Source organism: Bubalus bubalis, chromosome 1 (genome assembly GCF_019923935.1).
Source record: "Bubalus bubalis isolate 160015118507 breed Murrah chromosome 1, NDDB_SH_1, whole genome shotgun sequence".
Lineage (NCBI taxonomy): Eukaryota > Metazoa > Chordata > Mammalia > Artiodactyla > Bovidae > Bubalus > Bubalus bubalis.
In genome coordinates, this window is record NC_059157.1 from 119,507,103 (window position 1) to 119,523,805 (window position 16,703).

At 40.8% G+C, this 16,703-nt stretch overlaps 1 protein-coding gene across 3 annotated transcripts in view; it reads left to right on the plus strand.

Annotated features, from left to right (window-relative positions):
* ATP13A5 (ATPase 13A5) overlaps positions 1–16,703 on the plus strand; it is a 123,948-nt gene that overhangs the window by 76,218 nt on the left and 31,027 nt on the right. For 2 of the 3 annotated variants that reach the window (XM_025286391.3, XM_025286375.3), the window contains 8 exons: positions 11–161; positions 3,724–3,813; positions 4,453–4,609; positions 7,075–7,192; positions 10,873–10,997; positions 11,785–11,945; positions 13,795–13,920; positions 15,166–15,245. In XM_025286391.3, coding sequence (XP_025142176.3) covers positions 11–161; positions 3,724–3,813; positions 4,453–4,609; positions 7,075–7,192; positions 10,873–10,997; positions 11,785–11,945; positions 13,795–13,920; positions 15,166–15,245 — 1,008 coding nt within the window. The remainder of the gene's footprint in view (positions 1–10; positions 162–3,723; positions 3,814–4,452; positions 4,610–7,074; positions 7,193–10,872; positions 10,998–11,784; positions 11,946–13,794; positions 13,921–15,165; positions 15,246–16,703) is intronic. The other variant, XM_025286382.3, reaches the window with a different exon arrangement.

The window sequence follows — 16,703 nt, forward strand, 5'->3', positions numbered from 1 at the left end:
TCTCTACCAGTTTCCAGGAAGTCCACAGCTTTACCTCAGGCAAGGCTCTGCCCTGGGGCCCACAGTGTGCGGCCATGGCCAGTTGCCACTCTCTGATACTCCTCGATGGGACCATCCAGGGAGATCCACTGGACCTCAAAATGTTTGAGGGCACCGCTTGGGTAAGGTGATTATTTCTTGGTTCAACTGAATGAGGAAAATGTGAAGACATATCCAGTACTCACTGGGAGTGCCTAGGCTTTCCTAACTTTGGTTGAAACCCAGAGAATCATAGCAGTATATGAATGAATGAAGGTCTGATCCTACCTGAATCTCCCAATCTCTGCTCCAAAACTCTACAAACCTTTGCAACATGAAATAGGGGTCTACCACCAAATAAATCTGGGAACTGATATTTAAACAAAGATAATTTGATTTCTTGACTATAGAATTTCTTTAATGTTAATGTATGGTGGTATATTGTGAATATTAAAGAGGCGATATAATATGCAGCATTTACTAAACCTGTTTCACCACAAAAACCTTGATAGGCCAAACCATAGCACAAACACCCTTGGAGAAACACTCATCCAAAGCAGTGCTGGAAACACAGTAGCCACTAGCCACACTGGCTATTGAGCATATGAACAGTGGGTATGCAAATTAGGAACTGATTTTTAAATTTTAAATAATTGAAATAGCCACAATTGGTTGGTAGCTGCTGTATTATTAGTAGACAGTATAGGTCTTAAAAGTGTTAGTCGGCTTAGTCATGTCCCACTCTTTGCAACCTCACAGATTGTAGCCCCCAGGCTCCTCTGTCCAAGGAATTCTCCAGGCAAGAATACTGGAACAGGTTGCCATTTCCTTCTCCAGGGGACCTCCAAACCCAGTGAAAGGGTTTGACACCAGAATGGAGGCCCCTCAATTCGGGGGGTTCCATTTCCTCAGCTGAGTGTGAATGACAGCTGAAGGATATAAGGTCCTACTGGCAACTGTCAGGACAGGATGGGGAAAGTACACTCTAGCTTTCTGACCTCAAATCCAGAACAAAGATTCTGAATCATTACCTCCTATGTGTATTTGGATAACAATGACTCACTTCTGGAGCTTTGAAACTGTGAGCCTGAGGGAGCCAGGCATTGTAAAGTGTCCAAAGAATGGAGGGCATTCATTCATTCATTAGTTAGTTAATTAACCACATTGTTCTTCCCTTCAAAAAAAAAAATGTTTTTTTCTAAAACTACTTACATGAAATGCAGAACAGCATTTAAACAGAGCTGTAAAAGAAGTGAAAACAAACAACTGTAGGGACCTGCAGAACCCCTTGACAGAGTGTGTGCTCAGTCATGTTCTCTGACCCTTTGTGACCACAGGGACTAGAGCCCACCAGGATCCTCTGTCCATGGAATTTTCCACCAAGAATACTGGAGTGGCCTGACATTTCCTACTCCAGGGGATCTTCCTGACTCAGGGATCCAACCCATGTCTCCTGCGTCTTCTGCATCGGCAGGCAGACTCTTTACCACTCGCCATCTGGGAAGCCTGAAGGACAGTCACAAAGAGGCTAATTTAAAGATTTATTGTAGGAAAATTGCGGATTTCTAGAGGCCAAAGTAATAAAAGGGGAAACCTGGCAAACAGGGAAATTTCTGATATCAGTAAGTAAGATTAGAGCATTGCTGTGGAGAAATGCTTGATACTGCCTATTGGGAAAAAAAAAAAAAGCACAGCCTAAAAGTTGAGTTATGTTTTATTTGACAGACAAAACTGAGGACTTAAGCCCAAGACTTAAGCATCTCAGATAATTCTAAGAGAGTGCGCTGAAGAGGGAAGAAGGGTTATGTAGCTAGGATACATGTATAGGATTTTTTGCAGCAAAGACAAGGTAGTTGGAATAAAAAAAAATTACTGTTACTTAAAGAAAACCACATATTTCAAGTTAAGGAATTTAGTGCTTTTATTTGTATGGGAAGATGCAAGAGTCTGGGCTCACTGAAATCTTTTCTTTGATATGCATCTCAGCTGTCTGGGGCTAGTGTCTTGTGTTTTCACATTCTGAGTCTCCTCAGGGTGCACTGTTGGAGGTAGCTGTGAGGCTCCTCTGCCCATAGGATATTCCTCCTCCAGGGGATCTTCCCGACTCAGGGATTGAACCCATGTCTCCTGCATCCCCTGCATTACAGGAAGAGTTTTTACCGCTGAGCCATTAGGCATCCTGAGTCTCCTCCTAAAGGTGCACCATAGGAAGTGGCTGCTGGCAGGCAGAGTTTCCATCCCGAGTTCCCCCAGGGTTCACCATCCAGATGGCTGTAATGTGATGGCTTGATGGCTGCAACATTCTTTGTTTGCTAATATGGAAGGCAGTATTTTTTATTTGCAATATAAAGGCAAGACAGAAATCCCTTTCCTGGATCTTAATGAAGAGGAATCAGTGTAATTATTATAAGCAAACAGCACCAACGTCCTTACCAGCATCGCTGGTGCTGGCGCAGTGAGGAGTTCCACACGGTCATGATTCCTCTATATGACTTTGATCCTGGTTCTAACACTGCTCCCTCTTCTCCAAAAGAGAAGGCTTCCTTTCTGTGTACAAGTGACCTACGAGTTGGGGTCTTATGTGGGGACGTAAATCTTTAGTATTAGCTCTGTAAGAACTGTTTTTAAGACCAGTTGTATCCACTCCAAACAGAGCATAACAGTGCAAGATCGTTCACTGAGTTTAAAGCTGGATAAGTCTCTAGTTAAATGTCTTTTGGGTATTAAGAAACTTTCACTAAGCATAAGGAGGAGTGAAAATGTTCTTATAGATTCTAAGAATATTAGAAACCATAAGGAATGTCAGAATATTTTTCCAAAGAAATTGAGATTTGGAGAAACAAAGTGATGTCCCCAAGGTTGAACAAGTGGTAGAGGAGAGACCAGATGTTGTCTCTTATTTTTTGACTTCTACTATTTATTTTTATCTGACTGCCTTTCCCATATTTTAGCTAAATATTGGTTCTTCAGATGGTATAACTTATAGTGCTGTAACATCCAAAGAATACAAACTATTTTCAAACATGCTTTCTAATTTGCTAGCAGCTAACTTGTAACTCTGTAGCTAACTAGTTAGGCTAGTAGCATAGACGTAGCGTAAAAAGTAGTTCAAGATTCAATCCTCTGTCATCTGGGAGCTAATGTGCTCAGGTGTAATGGAGAATAGGTCTCTACCCTCGTCCATTTATAAGACATACCTTTTAGGAAGAGCCAGTGGGCTGCGGTTAATGCTTCCTCCATCAATTATTGCTGGCTTCCCAGGTGGCTCAGAGGTAAGAATCTGCCTGCCAAAGCAGGAGATGCAGGAGACACGGGTTCAATCCCTGGATCAGGAAGATGCCCTGGGAAAGGAAATGGCAACCCACTCCAGTATTCTTGCCTGGGGAACTCATGGACAGAGGAGCCTGGGAGGGCCACAGTCCATAGGGCTCAAAAAGTCGGACACAACTGAGCACGCACACACACACACAATCAGTTACTACTTAAAATGTAATCACAATAATTCTGCTCTTTGACATTTTACAATAAAATCCTTAATATGAATCAAAACAACAGAAATTTGATAATGATGGTATTAAAATAATTGGCTTAGAAGAGGAAAAATGTAAAAGGGGTTTTGAAAAGATTAAAATGCTATGCAAATGAGAGGTGTTTCTTTCTTATTATTTTTCTCTAAGGAATCTTATGAATGTTTTCATTTGAAAGCAGATAATCGAAGATTGCAATGCAGACTACCGTGAACTTGGGATATCAGATTCAAATGTAATAATAAAGCCAGGACCAAAAGCCAGTCAGGTATAGTTTGCTTCTTTAAATTATATAAATCATTCCCCTTAAAACTGGTGAAATTCCCCTGCCTTTTATATGCTTTTATATTCCTATTATTTTGTCTTATCCTAACTGTATGTACAGTTGGTTTGCTCATTCCTTCATTCCTAAATTTGTTTGTTAGTTTATTCAACAAACACTCACAAAATACCTATGTATACTCAAGCTCTGTGCTAGGTGCTGAGATAAAGTGATTTCAAAACTAGACATGTTGTGTTCTGTGCTGGAGGAATACATGGACTGATAGAAAAATCAATACCAGTGCAAACAAATGCAATACAATGTGCCAAGTGCTAGAATAAAGGCTGAAGAAAGAGCAGCAGGAGTCCAGAGGTGGGAGTGAGTAGTGTTGCTGAGAGAGAAGTACCACAGAGAAGGTGACCTATGAGCTTGGCCTGGAAGATGATTAGGATTTCTCAGGCCCCCAAGGGAAAGGGCTTTGTAGACCAGACAACTTGATGAGATGCAGCTAGAAAAATATCAATGTTGTGACAATATACCACCTCACGTCCCTGGGCTCACTGCAGAGTAAAGATTATTTGTTGGTGTACATCTGCTAAATCTTCCTTAATAGCTTCTTTAGCTCCTCTCTCTTTGTGCATTTAGAGTCCAGTGGAAGCCATCATCGTCCTGCGTCAGTTTCCATTTTCCTCCAGCCTGCAGAGGATGTCTGTGGTTGCTCAGCTGGTGGGGGAGGATCACTTCCATGTCTACATGAAGGGAGCCCCAGAGATGCTGGCTCGGTTTTGCAGACCTGAAACAGGTACTAACTGGCACTTCCCTCTTTCAGGAGGTGAAAATACTTAAAAACTCAGACAGAGAAAACCAGCCTAAATCAATGAACATAGAGGTGGTTGTTTTATAGGTAGGTAGCAAGTGGGCCCAGCAGATCTGCTAAGGCAGAGGTGATCATTTCAAAGCAGAGAAACAGAGAGTAAATATCAGACTGTGGTCTTGCCAGAAAAGCCCAACCACACTGCGGCATTAGAGAAGGAGATGTGAAACAAGCATCAGGACAAATCAGGAAACTACACGGGGGTCAGAGGACCAGGGATGGTGAGAATGAGTAGCGTTCAGAAGGAACCAAAGAGACAGGTTTGAACACCAGACTCATTCTCCAAACAGGGATGCTCTGTCACCCACCTCCTGGGAGCTGGAACCACTTATGGTGTCTCAGATCAGTAGGAGGAGAATATAAAAACAATAAATTTTTTAGGGAAAAAAAAGTGATTGGAGTAAATTAGGTGGTATTAGAGCAAGGTAACTGATCATTTTCACAGCAATTTCATCTTTCTGGGCCAGATTTTAAGCTGATTTGTATTGTTTCTTCATCTTATAAACATGTACTCTCTAAGCTGCAGTCCAGATTTGTAAGAATATTGCTGCATTCAAATGAGTTCATTTGGATAAAATTGGCCTTTTTTTCTCCTGATTTTCATCTATATTCTCCTTACAATTGCTGATAGCCATCAGCTTGTGCATAGAATTTTAAGAATTGGCAAATGATTGCTTTCACTTCTTTCTCTGCTTGGAGTCGTTTTTTAAAAGAATTCCTTCTATTTTTCTGACATTGATCTTCCTCGTAGCTCCCATTAACTCCATCCTTTACAGACTGTTGGTATATAGTTGGCTGTTACTTTTTTTAGGTGTCATTTGCCACTGCTTATTTGTCTGGTCAGTCTAATTCTTCTTATTGTCCTAACTTCTGATCCTTGACATATGATAATATCATATTCAGTGATTTCTTTTTTCTTCAGGGATGGAATGGGGAGGGAGGAGGGAGGAGGGTTCAGGATGGGGAACACATGTAAACCTGTGGCGGATTCATTTTGATATTAGGCAAATCTAATACAGTTATGTAAAGTTTAAAAATAAAATAAAATTAAAAAAAAAAAAAAAAAAGAAATAGAGGGTTAGCAGCTTCCTTGAAATAGATCCTCACCTCCAGAATTATTGATATTTTAGAATTATAGAAAGTCTGTGCTGAGTGGGAGCATAGACATCTATAACCTCTTCATTTTATGGATGGGAAAATTGAGATGCAGAAGAGAGACTTAAAATGCCCAAGGTGAGAAAGCTAGCTGGCAGCACAGTGGAGACTAGAACCTAAGCTACTACACTTATTATGCTATTCTTTTCCCTAATATCTTTATATAACCATACATACATAAACCATACAAATTTTATAGACATATTAACCTTAGTTATGATCATCACGTCGAAACACACAAAGGTTGGCACTGTGTCATCCATTATCTAAATTGGCAAACGTTTCTGCAAAGAGACAAGTAATAAATATTTTAGGCCTTGCAGGCTGCACCATCTCTGGCTCAACTGCTCAACCCTGCCATTGTAACCTGAAAGCAGCCATAGGTAACAAACAAATGGACATGGCTGTGTTCCAATGAAACTTTAATTACAAAAACAAGAATGGGATAGATTTGGCCTGCTGCTACTGCTAAGTCACTTCAGTCGTGTCCAACTCTGTGCGACCCCAGAGACGGCAGCCCACCAGGCTCCCCCGTCCCTGGGATTCTCCAGGCAAGAACACTGGAGTGGGTTGCCATTTCCTTCTCCAATGCATGAAAGTGAAAAGTGAAAGTGAAGTTACTCAGTCGTGTCCGACTCTTAGCGACCCCATGGACTATTGCCCACCAGGCTCCTCTGTCCATGGGATTTTCCAGGCAAGAGTACTGGAGTGGGGGTGCCATTGCCTTCTCCAGTACCTCATTTCATCTGGGTAGATGGTCCTGAGGTCTGTCTTTACTGAACTCAGCTAATGTATGTGACACCCAGTTGATGACCAGTACATCTTTGGCATTTATTTCTGTTAGATTATAAGAAAAACATACTGACAAAGTTGTTTGTGGCCTTTAACTGAAGTTATAGTGTTCCTATTTTTTAAAATATTTTTTTAATGTGCACCATTTTTAAAGTCTTTGTTGAATTTGTTACATAGTGCTTCTGTTTCATATTTCGATTTTTTTGGTGAGCGGCATATGGGATCTTAGCTCCCTGGCCAGGGACTGAACCCACACCCTCTGCCCCAAACATTGGAAGGTGAAGTCTTAACCATTGGACCACCAGGGAAATCCCCGTAGTGTTTCTATTAAAGCGTTTTTATGGAAGGAAAGTTAAAACCAAGCACTGTGACTATCCAGAATTTTGTTTAGGAGTTGAGCCACCTTTAGTGGGACCTGTGCTTACCTCTCTTTTCTCTCTTGGCAGTGCCCAAGAATTTCCCAAAGGAGCTAAGAAATTATACAGCGCAAGGCTTCCGTGTCATTGCCCTTGCCCACAAAGTCTTGAAGATGAGGAAGCTTTCAGAAGTGGAAAGTTTAACCAGGTAGGGAGCTCAGAAATTGGTACCAGGGCAGGCTCTGTGTGCATGAAGAGAATGAGCCCTGGAGATGAATGGATGGAAGCCAAATCACCAGGAAACCTCTTAGAGATGGAGAATGACTCATCTAACGCCTTGATTTAGAGAGGGGCAGCTCTAAGCCACATTGGGGAGGACTTGCTCAAGCCACAGGGCTGGCTGGTGATGAATAAGGATGGCAGTTGAGATCTCCTGACTCTCAGATGTCACTGAGTTATCTCTGACCAATGTCCCATCATCCCACCCAAAACAACCAACCCCTGTTCAACTATGGAGCATCATGTGGCTGACGGATTAGGGCTCCCCTAGAAAAATGGGGTTCAGAGAATACAGTTGTCACTTTGAATGACCTCCAGAAATTTTTAGACTTGATTTCTTTCAGGAATCAGTAGTATACCCCCTCAAAGCTGGAGGAGTGAGTGCAAATTGAGTTCCTTATATGAAATAGAATTCAGTATTCTTTATTACATTCAAGGGGTAAATTGTCCTCTGCAGAGGGTAATCTGTAAATTATTTTTTCTTTCTAAGTTTTGCAGTTCTTAAAGGTTGTTTTTGAATTGTTTATGACAAAAAAGTAAAGAAATACTGTGGCAAAATGAATAAGAGATCGTGTACGTTACTCATCTTTGATTTTGTTTTGCTGACAGAGAGGTCCTCAGTTAATACAATTTTTTAAAATTATCTGCCCATCTGCATAGATGTAATGTGTTACTATTTACAATAAGTCCATCTACTCTAATATAATCAATAATCACATCCCTTTCTTACACTGTGTCTATTTCCCCCAACTATAAAATGTGCTATTAGATGATCTCTAATGAGTCTTTCAGTCATGACATTTTAATCTTCTAAATAGAATCACAAAGCTCATTTTGAAATATATGAATGGCACTCTCAGGTTTAGTATTCAAGGTGTTAGTTATTCTTGAGCAAACATAAAGACTCATAACACAGGATTTTGTAATTTTTCAAGATACAAACTTTAATAATGAAAGTTAAAGTCATATGTGAAGACAAGATGTATTTTGCTTGAAGTGGAATGTAGCCACTACCCAGCTGCTATATATATGGATGTGACTGTGATATTCTCATTTAAAAACTACCAGTGAGATAGACATTATTATAAATATAACAGAAAATGAGGATAAATGTGCTAGATTTCCAACCATCTCAGGTTTTCCCAAAGAATATCAGGAGCCTATTTATCGTGCTTCCTAGAATATAGTTATTATTTTCAAACAGGGTAAAAGAATAGGATTTTTTTTTTTTAGAGTCAAATTATATTTAGGAGAGGTTTCCAATTAGGAAAATTAAAAATGTTTAAAAAGCTGGCATCATAATGAGGAAGTAGAAGAATTTCTTAGGATGGCTTAGGGAAAAAAAGACAAAATAAAAACAGAAGAAAATTCCTTAATAAGACTCACCCTTTCATGAGTTTAGCCCATTTCTATTGAGCTTGGCTATTATTAGATGTCCCTCAAGGCACTGAGGATTCAGAAGTGAATAAAATCAAATCCTTGCCTTCTCAAGGCTTATATCCTACTTGGGGGAAACAAATAATAAAGTTAATCTATAACATATGGTCAGGCAGTGATAAATGCCCTGCAGGAAAAAATAAAGCAGGTTAAAAGGATCTTTTAAATGACAGGAGGGGTGGTATTTCACATGGGGTGATCAGGGAAGTCCTCCAAGGAGGTAACATTTGAACAGAGATCTGAGTAAAAGTAAGGGAGTAAGGCATACAGATATCCAGGGCAAAGCACTGCAGACAATAGGAACAGTGGATAATGCAAAGGCCTTGATGCAGGATTTTGCTGGAATGTTGTAGAATCCTGAGAGGCCCAAGTACCTGAAGCAGTGAACAAGGGAAGTCATAAAACAGAGATCCAAAATAGAATAAATTGATGAGAAGATTTTGGGATCTTTCTTTCAGTTCTAGTTAATAAGAACATTAATCCAATTTTTAATAGAAAGTCATGAAGTTAAATGATGGGAATTATAATATTCTCTGAGATCACAATGGCAGAATTCATATTTGATTATCTGAGTGTTCACCAACGTGCCTAATGTAAGATCTAAAGTAGTGATTTAGTGACTGGACTTTTGAATGGAGGATGTAGCTACTCACTCTCTACTCCAGAGAGATGTTTCTTCAATGTATTCTTATCCAAGGATGAATTATTTCTCATCAAGAGATTCAACTCTATTCTTTCTCTTAAAGAAGTTTACCGACCATGTGATCATTTCCCTCCCAAGTCCTACTAACATAATAGAAAAGAAATAGTATCAAAGAAAACTAAAGAAGCAATATGTGTAGATGAGGATTTCTACAAATTTCTATAAGTTGTAAAGTAACTGGAAGAGTGGTAGCTGAATCAGCAGGATAGAAGAAACTGTAGCCTACATCATGCCAGAGAGAGAGAGAGATTCCAAGAATAAAGTTGGTTCACCCTGTAGAACCTGAGAGGATGAGCCTCTGATATGTCATGTACTATGGAAAGTAGGGGCTTCCCTGGTAGCTCAGCTGGTAAGGAATCCGCCTGCAATGCAGGAGACACTAGTTCAATCCCTGGGTTGGGAAGATTCCCCTGGAGAAGAGTTAAGCTACTCACTCCAGTATTCTTGGGCTTCCCTGGTGGCTCAGATGGTGAAGAATCCGCCTGCAGTGCAGGAGACTTAGGTTCGATCCCTGGGTTGGGAAGATCCCCTGGAGAAGGGAGTGGCAACTCACTCCAGTATTCTTGCCTGGAGAATCCCTATGGACAGAGGAGCCTGGTGGGCTACAGCCCATGGGGTCACAAAGAGTTGGATACAACTGAGCAACTGAGCACAGCACAGCACATGGAAGGTGGACCCTGAACACGGGGGATGAGCTGAGAGCAGGCACAGAGATCGGTTCCCTAGGTCTCCCTCTCCTCCCCCTTCCTCTCCCTGCAATTGTAACTCCACTCTGGACAGAAAAAGGAACAATAGAGGATCAAGAAAGAGCTCTTGGCCCCCAAATTTACTTTCTAAAAAACACCTGAGATTTATTTTCAAGGAGCAGTCTCACATAACTAATGGAACACAGTTAGACTCCAAGCCTCCAATTTCAAATTCTGAAAACTAAATTCTTGACTGATGCCATTCATGTATTTACTGGAGGCAACAGATGGAGGCTGAAATAAATGATCCCATATTCAACTAGTACTATAATATCTGGTATTCAGTATGTACTTAATAAATGTCTACTAAACTAAAATGCTTACAAATTTAAAAATACATGCTTATATGTCAGATTATATACTTACAAATTTTAAACTGCTTATATGCTTACAAATTTAAAATATATATGACTAACAAAAAATTTTAAAAACCAACAGAAGAATTGGAAGATGAATACATTGTTTTAAAAGAATGGAGTTGAAGAACATGGAAAGAGCAGCTAAAAGATGTAGAAGTGGTCACATCTGGGAAGGAGAAGGGGGAAGGTGCTGTGAAGACAGGGGCTATAGGTTTTCTTTATTATGAACTTTTGGATTCTTTCTGATTTGTTAAACCTGTGCATGTATGACATTGATAAAACTTAGAAATTTTAAAAAGAAATAAATCCAACTGTTGAGACTATATGGATATGCTTTAATATTGACTTTCTCCCAAACCCAAAGAGAACATGTGGAGTCAGAGTTAACATTTCTGGGACTTCTCATAATGGAGAATCGCTTGAAAAAGGAAACCAAACCAGTCTTGAAGGAGCTGAGTGAGGCCCGCATCAGGACTGTGATGATCACTGGTATGCGTTTCTGGAAGCCTAACAAATTAAACCCACCCTAGGCATAAGCAAAAGACCATGTGAGCTGAGTGAGTTCCTGTGGCTGAGGCAGGAGGAACGATGCTTTGCCGTCAAGATTGTTACCCTCTGCTCCAGTTACCTGGGAACTTGGGGAGCTCCCCTCAATGACTGTGAGCTTTGGAGGCAAGGGCCAAGTCTCATTCTCTTTCCTAAGGCCCTCTGTTCCTACCCAGGATTTGTTCAGGGCCAATAGGCTCACAGCAGATATTGAAAGATAAGAACGGGGTTCTCATGAAGAACCCCAGTGAGACCTCTGTCTAAAGGGGTGAGACCGTCCTTCAGGGAGGTGGGGTAGGCATGGTTTGTGATGATTAAATTCAACATGGCTGATCCTAAGTGCTTTTTTTTTTTTTTTCTTTAACTTAATTGGAATCCAGATCCCAAGAATAGGTTTATGTTATCAGACCAAGCCTATACCTTCACTGCTTAAAATTGTCAGTCTCTTGAGGATGAGCTGTAAAGCACTTGAACATTTATTTACTCATTAGTGCATATTTTGGAAATATGTGATGTTCATGGACTTGATGCTAGGATGAAAGGGAGAGGTAGACATGTTTGACCACTAGGAACAGACAGGCTTGATAAAACATTATGAAAAAATGCAGAAAGTGTTAAATGCCCCCAAAGAGCACCAACAACACAGTATGGTCACTCAGAGGAGGGAGCGTTCAGTCCTGGATGCTGAGAGGTTTCTACACAAATCAAGTCCACTTTCTTTGTCATCTAGGTGACAACCTTCAAACAGCCATTACCGTTGCAAAGAATTCTGAAATGATTCCTCGAGGGAGCCAAGTGATCCTTGTTGAAGCCAACGAACCTGAAGAGTTCGCCCCTGCTTCTGTGACCTGGCAGCTGGTGGAGAACCAGGAGAATGGGCCTGGAAAGAATGTGAGTGAATTTCAGAAAGCCCCTCCATGGACCGGGGCTGATGCAATACAGCCCTGACCCCGGGCAGCCCTCTCTCTCGGCATTAGAAGTCATCACGGTAGTAATCCCTCCCATCTGCCCAGAGTTTTACAGTTTGCAAAGCTTTTAGCATTTCCACTGACACTCCTCAGTCTTGGCTTCATGTAGAAATTACCCAGAAGCGTTTTCAAGCTTCCAAGGCTAAAACTAGAGATTCAGTGAGAATCTCTGGGCTGGGAACTGAGTCCTTCGCCTAGTGATTCCAGTGTACAGATGTGGCTCAGACTCACTGATTCACATCCATAGTTCCCATCTGATCCTCAGTTACCCTACACAGTTGAGCAAAGTATTCCCTTTACAAATGAGACAACTGAGGCCTAGAGAGCTAAGCTTGCCACGACACACACTGGTGAGCTGCAGAGCAGGGAATCAAGTTCGGTCTGTTTGATCCCTGCTCCCCTAATTCATGGTCATTTAGATTGTCCTGGACTTGTGAACTGACGTGAACAGATGTCAGGCTTCTTTAGGTAGCAAGTTTCCTGTGCACTTCCCCCAGGACGGCTCTTTCTTGTGAAGAGAATGGGCTGCAGCCTGACGTTTCATTACTAAATGGGTCGCCTCTGCCTTCGTGTGAATTCAAAGAGATGGTCCTCGGGGTGATAAATTACAAAAAGCTCCCTTCCTTCAGCCTGACCAGCCCTTCAGATTGTTCAGTGTCGAGTATTTCTTTGTGCAGCACACAAGCTACACAGCTGTATGGAGTGGCCCTGCCCCTACCCTGTGAAGAGGTGTGTTAACTTGGCTCAAATCCATTGTGCGGGTTGTGAAAGATGACAGCTCGCTCTCTGCTTTCAGTGGATTTCTGGTGCTGATTTCCTTCTAAACTCACTTGCCTCAGCAACTACATGTATTGCCTCAACTGCACTGTGTGACGAAACTCAGATCTTCACTAATTTTTTAAAAGTACCTAACATATTTCAATAAAAATTAGTTTGCATGTACATATACAGATTTTTAAATAAGGATGGTATATTTTTTAAAATGTATTTTAATGAGGTATAGTTGATTTACAGTGTTGTTAGTTTCTGCTATATAGCAAAGTGATTCAGTTATACATATATACTCTTTTTTCATATTTTTTCCATTATAATTTATTACAGGATACAGATTTTCACTAATTTTTAATAAAGAGTCCAAACACTTCCCTGGCAGGCCAGTGGTTGATTAAGACTCTGTGCTTCCAGTGCAGGGGACATGAGTTCAATCCCTGGTTCGGGAACTAAGATTCTAACTGCCATGCATAGTGCATCCAAAATAATAATAATAAGGTGCAGGGACACAAGGTGGAAGGGGATCTGGGCACCTTGAGGGAAGTGTTGGGCAGAGGTCAGGTTAGGCTCTGAAGAAAGGGTCTACCTATTTTACAGGGAAAAAATCCGGGCATGATTTCTGAATGAATGGTAAGAGATCTTAGGAAACAAAAGGTTGCATGAGGAGAAGGAAGAGAAGGGAAGACTGTTTCCTCTTCTTCTCTGGAGTCACTCATTGGAACCTTGGAATGATTTCCTCAGTAGCCTGACATCACACATATTATCTCCCAGACTAGGATCCAGAGCTTCATATTGCCAAAGTAATCTCTGTTCATTTAATTTTGGGGGAACATTTTGAGTGTCTTCTTTATATGAGTCTAAGTTCTGTGGGCAAATTCTACATTATGTATTTGCTGGTCCTCACACTGTTGCGTAACATGAATACACTTCCTTCCATAAAATGTAGGAAAACAGCAACATCCTTAAAAGCCAAGGTAGAAATAATGCCCTTTTGATTTTAGGAAACCTACATCAACATTGGAAACAGTTCAGTGCCTGTTGAAGAAAAAGGGAGCTGTTACCATTTTGCAATGAGTGGGAAATCATACCAAGTGATACTGCAGCATTTCAACAGCTTGCTTCCAAAAGTAAGTACTGGAGAAATGACATGTTTCTTTTTGTTCCTCAAATTAGTGAGATAAAAAAGGGTAAGAGAACAGTGAAGGCGAGATTAGCAAGGTTATCTCAGAATTAGGAAATAAACACCCTCACAGGGAGCACTGTTTCTTCAAGAGGTCTCCCTTCATCACTCCTCTTATATCACTCATCCCCGGGTCCAAGGCCTCCTATTCAGAGACTGAGGCTGATGTTGCCCCTCGCCCTGCCCCCCGTGGCCAGTCCAATCCCAGTTTGCCTCTTCCCTGCCTCCCCAGCAGAGGGAACCTGCAGATAGTTCCAAACACGCAGCCTGTTTTTTGGAATTTGCTTTTCTCTGAAAGCCACTAACTCATTTCAGGCTGAGCTCTATTCCCATTCCTGTCTGGATTCTTAAATTACAGCAGGAGGAAACAAAGGCTTTATGGTGTATTTTCAAAATCATTTGTTATCTTGTCACTGTGTGTCTATTTTAAAATAGTGCTGTGCAGAGTGGTGCCATTGGTGGGAAGGAAACAAGCGGAGTGGCAGCAACCGTCTGTTAGCACCGTCTTGAAAGTCCTGTCACCTTTCCAGTCGAGTACCATAGAGTCTAGACCCCACGGTGTCTAGAAAGCTGTTAGTGCAGTTTCTCATTGAAGAGATGGGAAAGCTGAGACTCAGAGACATTGTCCTTCGCCTAAGGTCGTCACAGTCTGGGACAGAGCTGTAATAGAACCTTGATTCTCAACTCCCCATCTATTGCTCCTTCCTCTGGAATTGTGGAGATGGTGCTTAATGAAAAGAACTGTAGTTGCCTAAGCATTTTAATCTTATATACTCCTCTGCTTTTCAGTTACTATTATTCATTAGAGCTTATCCCATCTTGGAAAAATGATTGGGAACAAAGTAATAGACTTGTGATGGAGAACCAAAAGTGAAAGTTAAATATTAAACTGTTAAATCCCCCTTTTGCCCTTTCCTGATATTTGGTCTGATGTTATATCACCCAATGCTATATTAAAATGGTGGCCAGGAGTAATTTTTCAAGACTCTTCTTTTATTTTTTAATTTAAATTTATTTATTTTAATTGGAGGCTAATTACTTTACAATATTGTATTGGTTTTGCCATACACCAACATGAATCCGCCATAGGTATACCCATGTTCCCCATCCTGAACCCCGCTCCCTCCTCCCTCCCCTTACCATAAAGTGCTCTTTGTTCTAATCTTATTGCAATTGTTATTTTTCTCTTTAGATTCTGGTGAATGGAACGATTTTTGCAAGAATGTCCCCTGGGCAGAAATCTAGCCTTGTTGAAGAATTTCAGAAATTAAAGTAGGTTTTAGTGCATGAAAGGAGGGTATATTTGTTATCAATTGCAGTGTAACAAATTATCCCCAAGACACAGTGGTTTAGAATCACGCCATTTATTTTTTTCACATTACTGTGGGTCAGGAATTCAGGTGTGCTTAGCTGAGTCTTCTGGCTCTAGGTCCCCTTCAAGGCGTCATCAGGTGTCGACCAGTCCCGTAGTCAACTCACACTTGGTGGGGAAGGATCTGCCACCAGCCTCACCCTAGGTGTCCTTGGCAAGATTCAGTTCCTTGTGGAAAGTTGGGCTAAGAGTCTAAATTTTGCACTCATTGTTGGGCACAAGCCACACTTGTTTCCTTGCCATGAGGTGATTTCATAGGGTTGCTCACAGAGTATCGGCTAGCTCCAGTGAGAGTTAGCAAGCAAGAGGTGTCAGAGAGAGAGAAGAGAGATGACCATTTTTTATATCTTCATCTTAGAAATGACATCCTAAGCTGTCACTTTACTCCTTTCATTAGAAGCAAATCACTTGGTTGGTCCACACTCAAAGGAAGGCATTAGATAACCTCATGAATTCCAGAAGGTGGGCCATTTTAGAAGCTGTCTGCTCCAAAGAACATTCCTTCTGTGGCTGGTAGGGCTTATCATAAAGGAAGATCCCCCTGCTTGGATACAGAGACTAGAAACAACAGCATTCTGTACAGCTCAGAATGGGGGAAAAAATGAGGAAGCGTGTGAGTTATCACCTGGAATTATTTGAGATTGGTCCATTAGAAGATACGTAAACAATTTCAGATCTTCCAGGAAAGAGAAGAAATTATATTTTTACTGTTTTAGGTATACAGGCAAAAATTAAAAAAAGGAAAAAGTTCTTTCTTATCTCCTTCAAAAATACAGATGACCAAGTCACATGAGAGTGAAATGGTTCTTCTTGAGACCAGACCTACCTATTACTTGCTGGGAAGGTTACAGCTTCTGGACTCAGAGTTCTAGAAAGTTAAGTAAGGAATGAAGAGTAGTAAAACTTTAGATAATTGCTGATAAGCAGTAGGTAAACTCAAGAGACTGCTTTTGACTATTATTTTTTGTTGCCTAAGCATTCTTAGGGACATTTCCAAAACTGCCTATTAACTCCCATAATGCCTTGAGGCTGGGTTAGTAACCAGTGTCTAAAATGACTATTTTACTTACATGGTCATTATATGATATTGGCTGAAGAAAGTAATTTTGCCCTTCTCAAATACTTGAGAAATGTTGCCAACTTAAATGCTTACTTTTGAAAAGCTGTATTCCCCTAAAGAAAAATCAATTCAGGATGATATATGCTATCTCAGAATAAGTTATCCTCTCAATTTCCAGATCTTACTCTTCATTCAGAATTTATTCTTTATTCAGACAACACTAGAAGATGTAAGATTCTTCCTGTGATATAAAGACTAAACATGTACTTTATGCCTGAAGAAAGGAAGCCATTTTCAG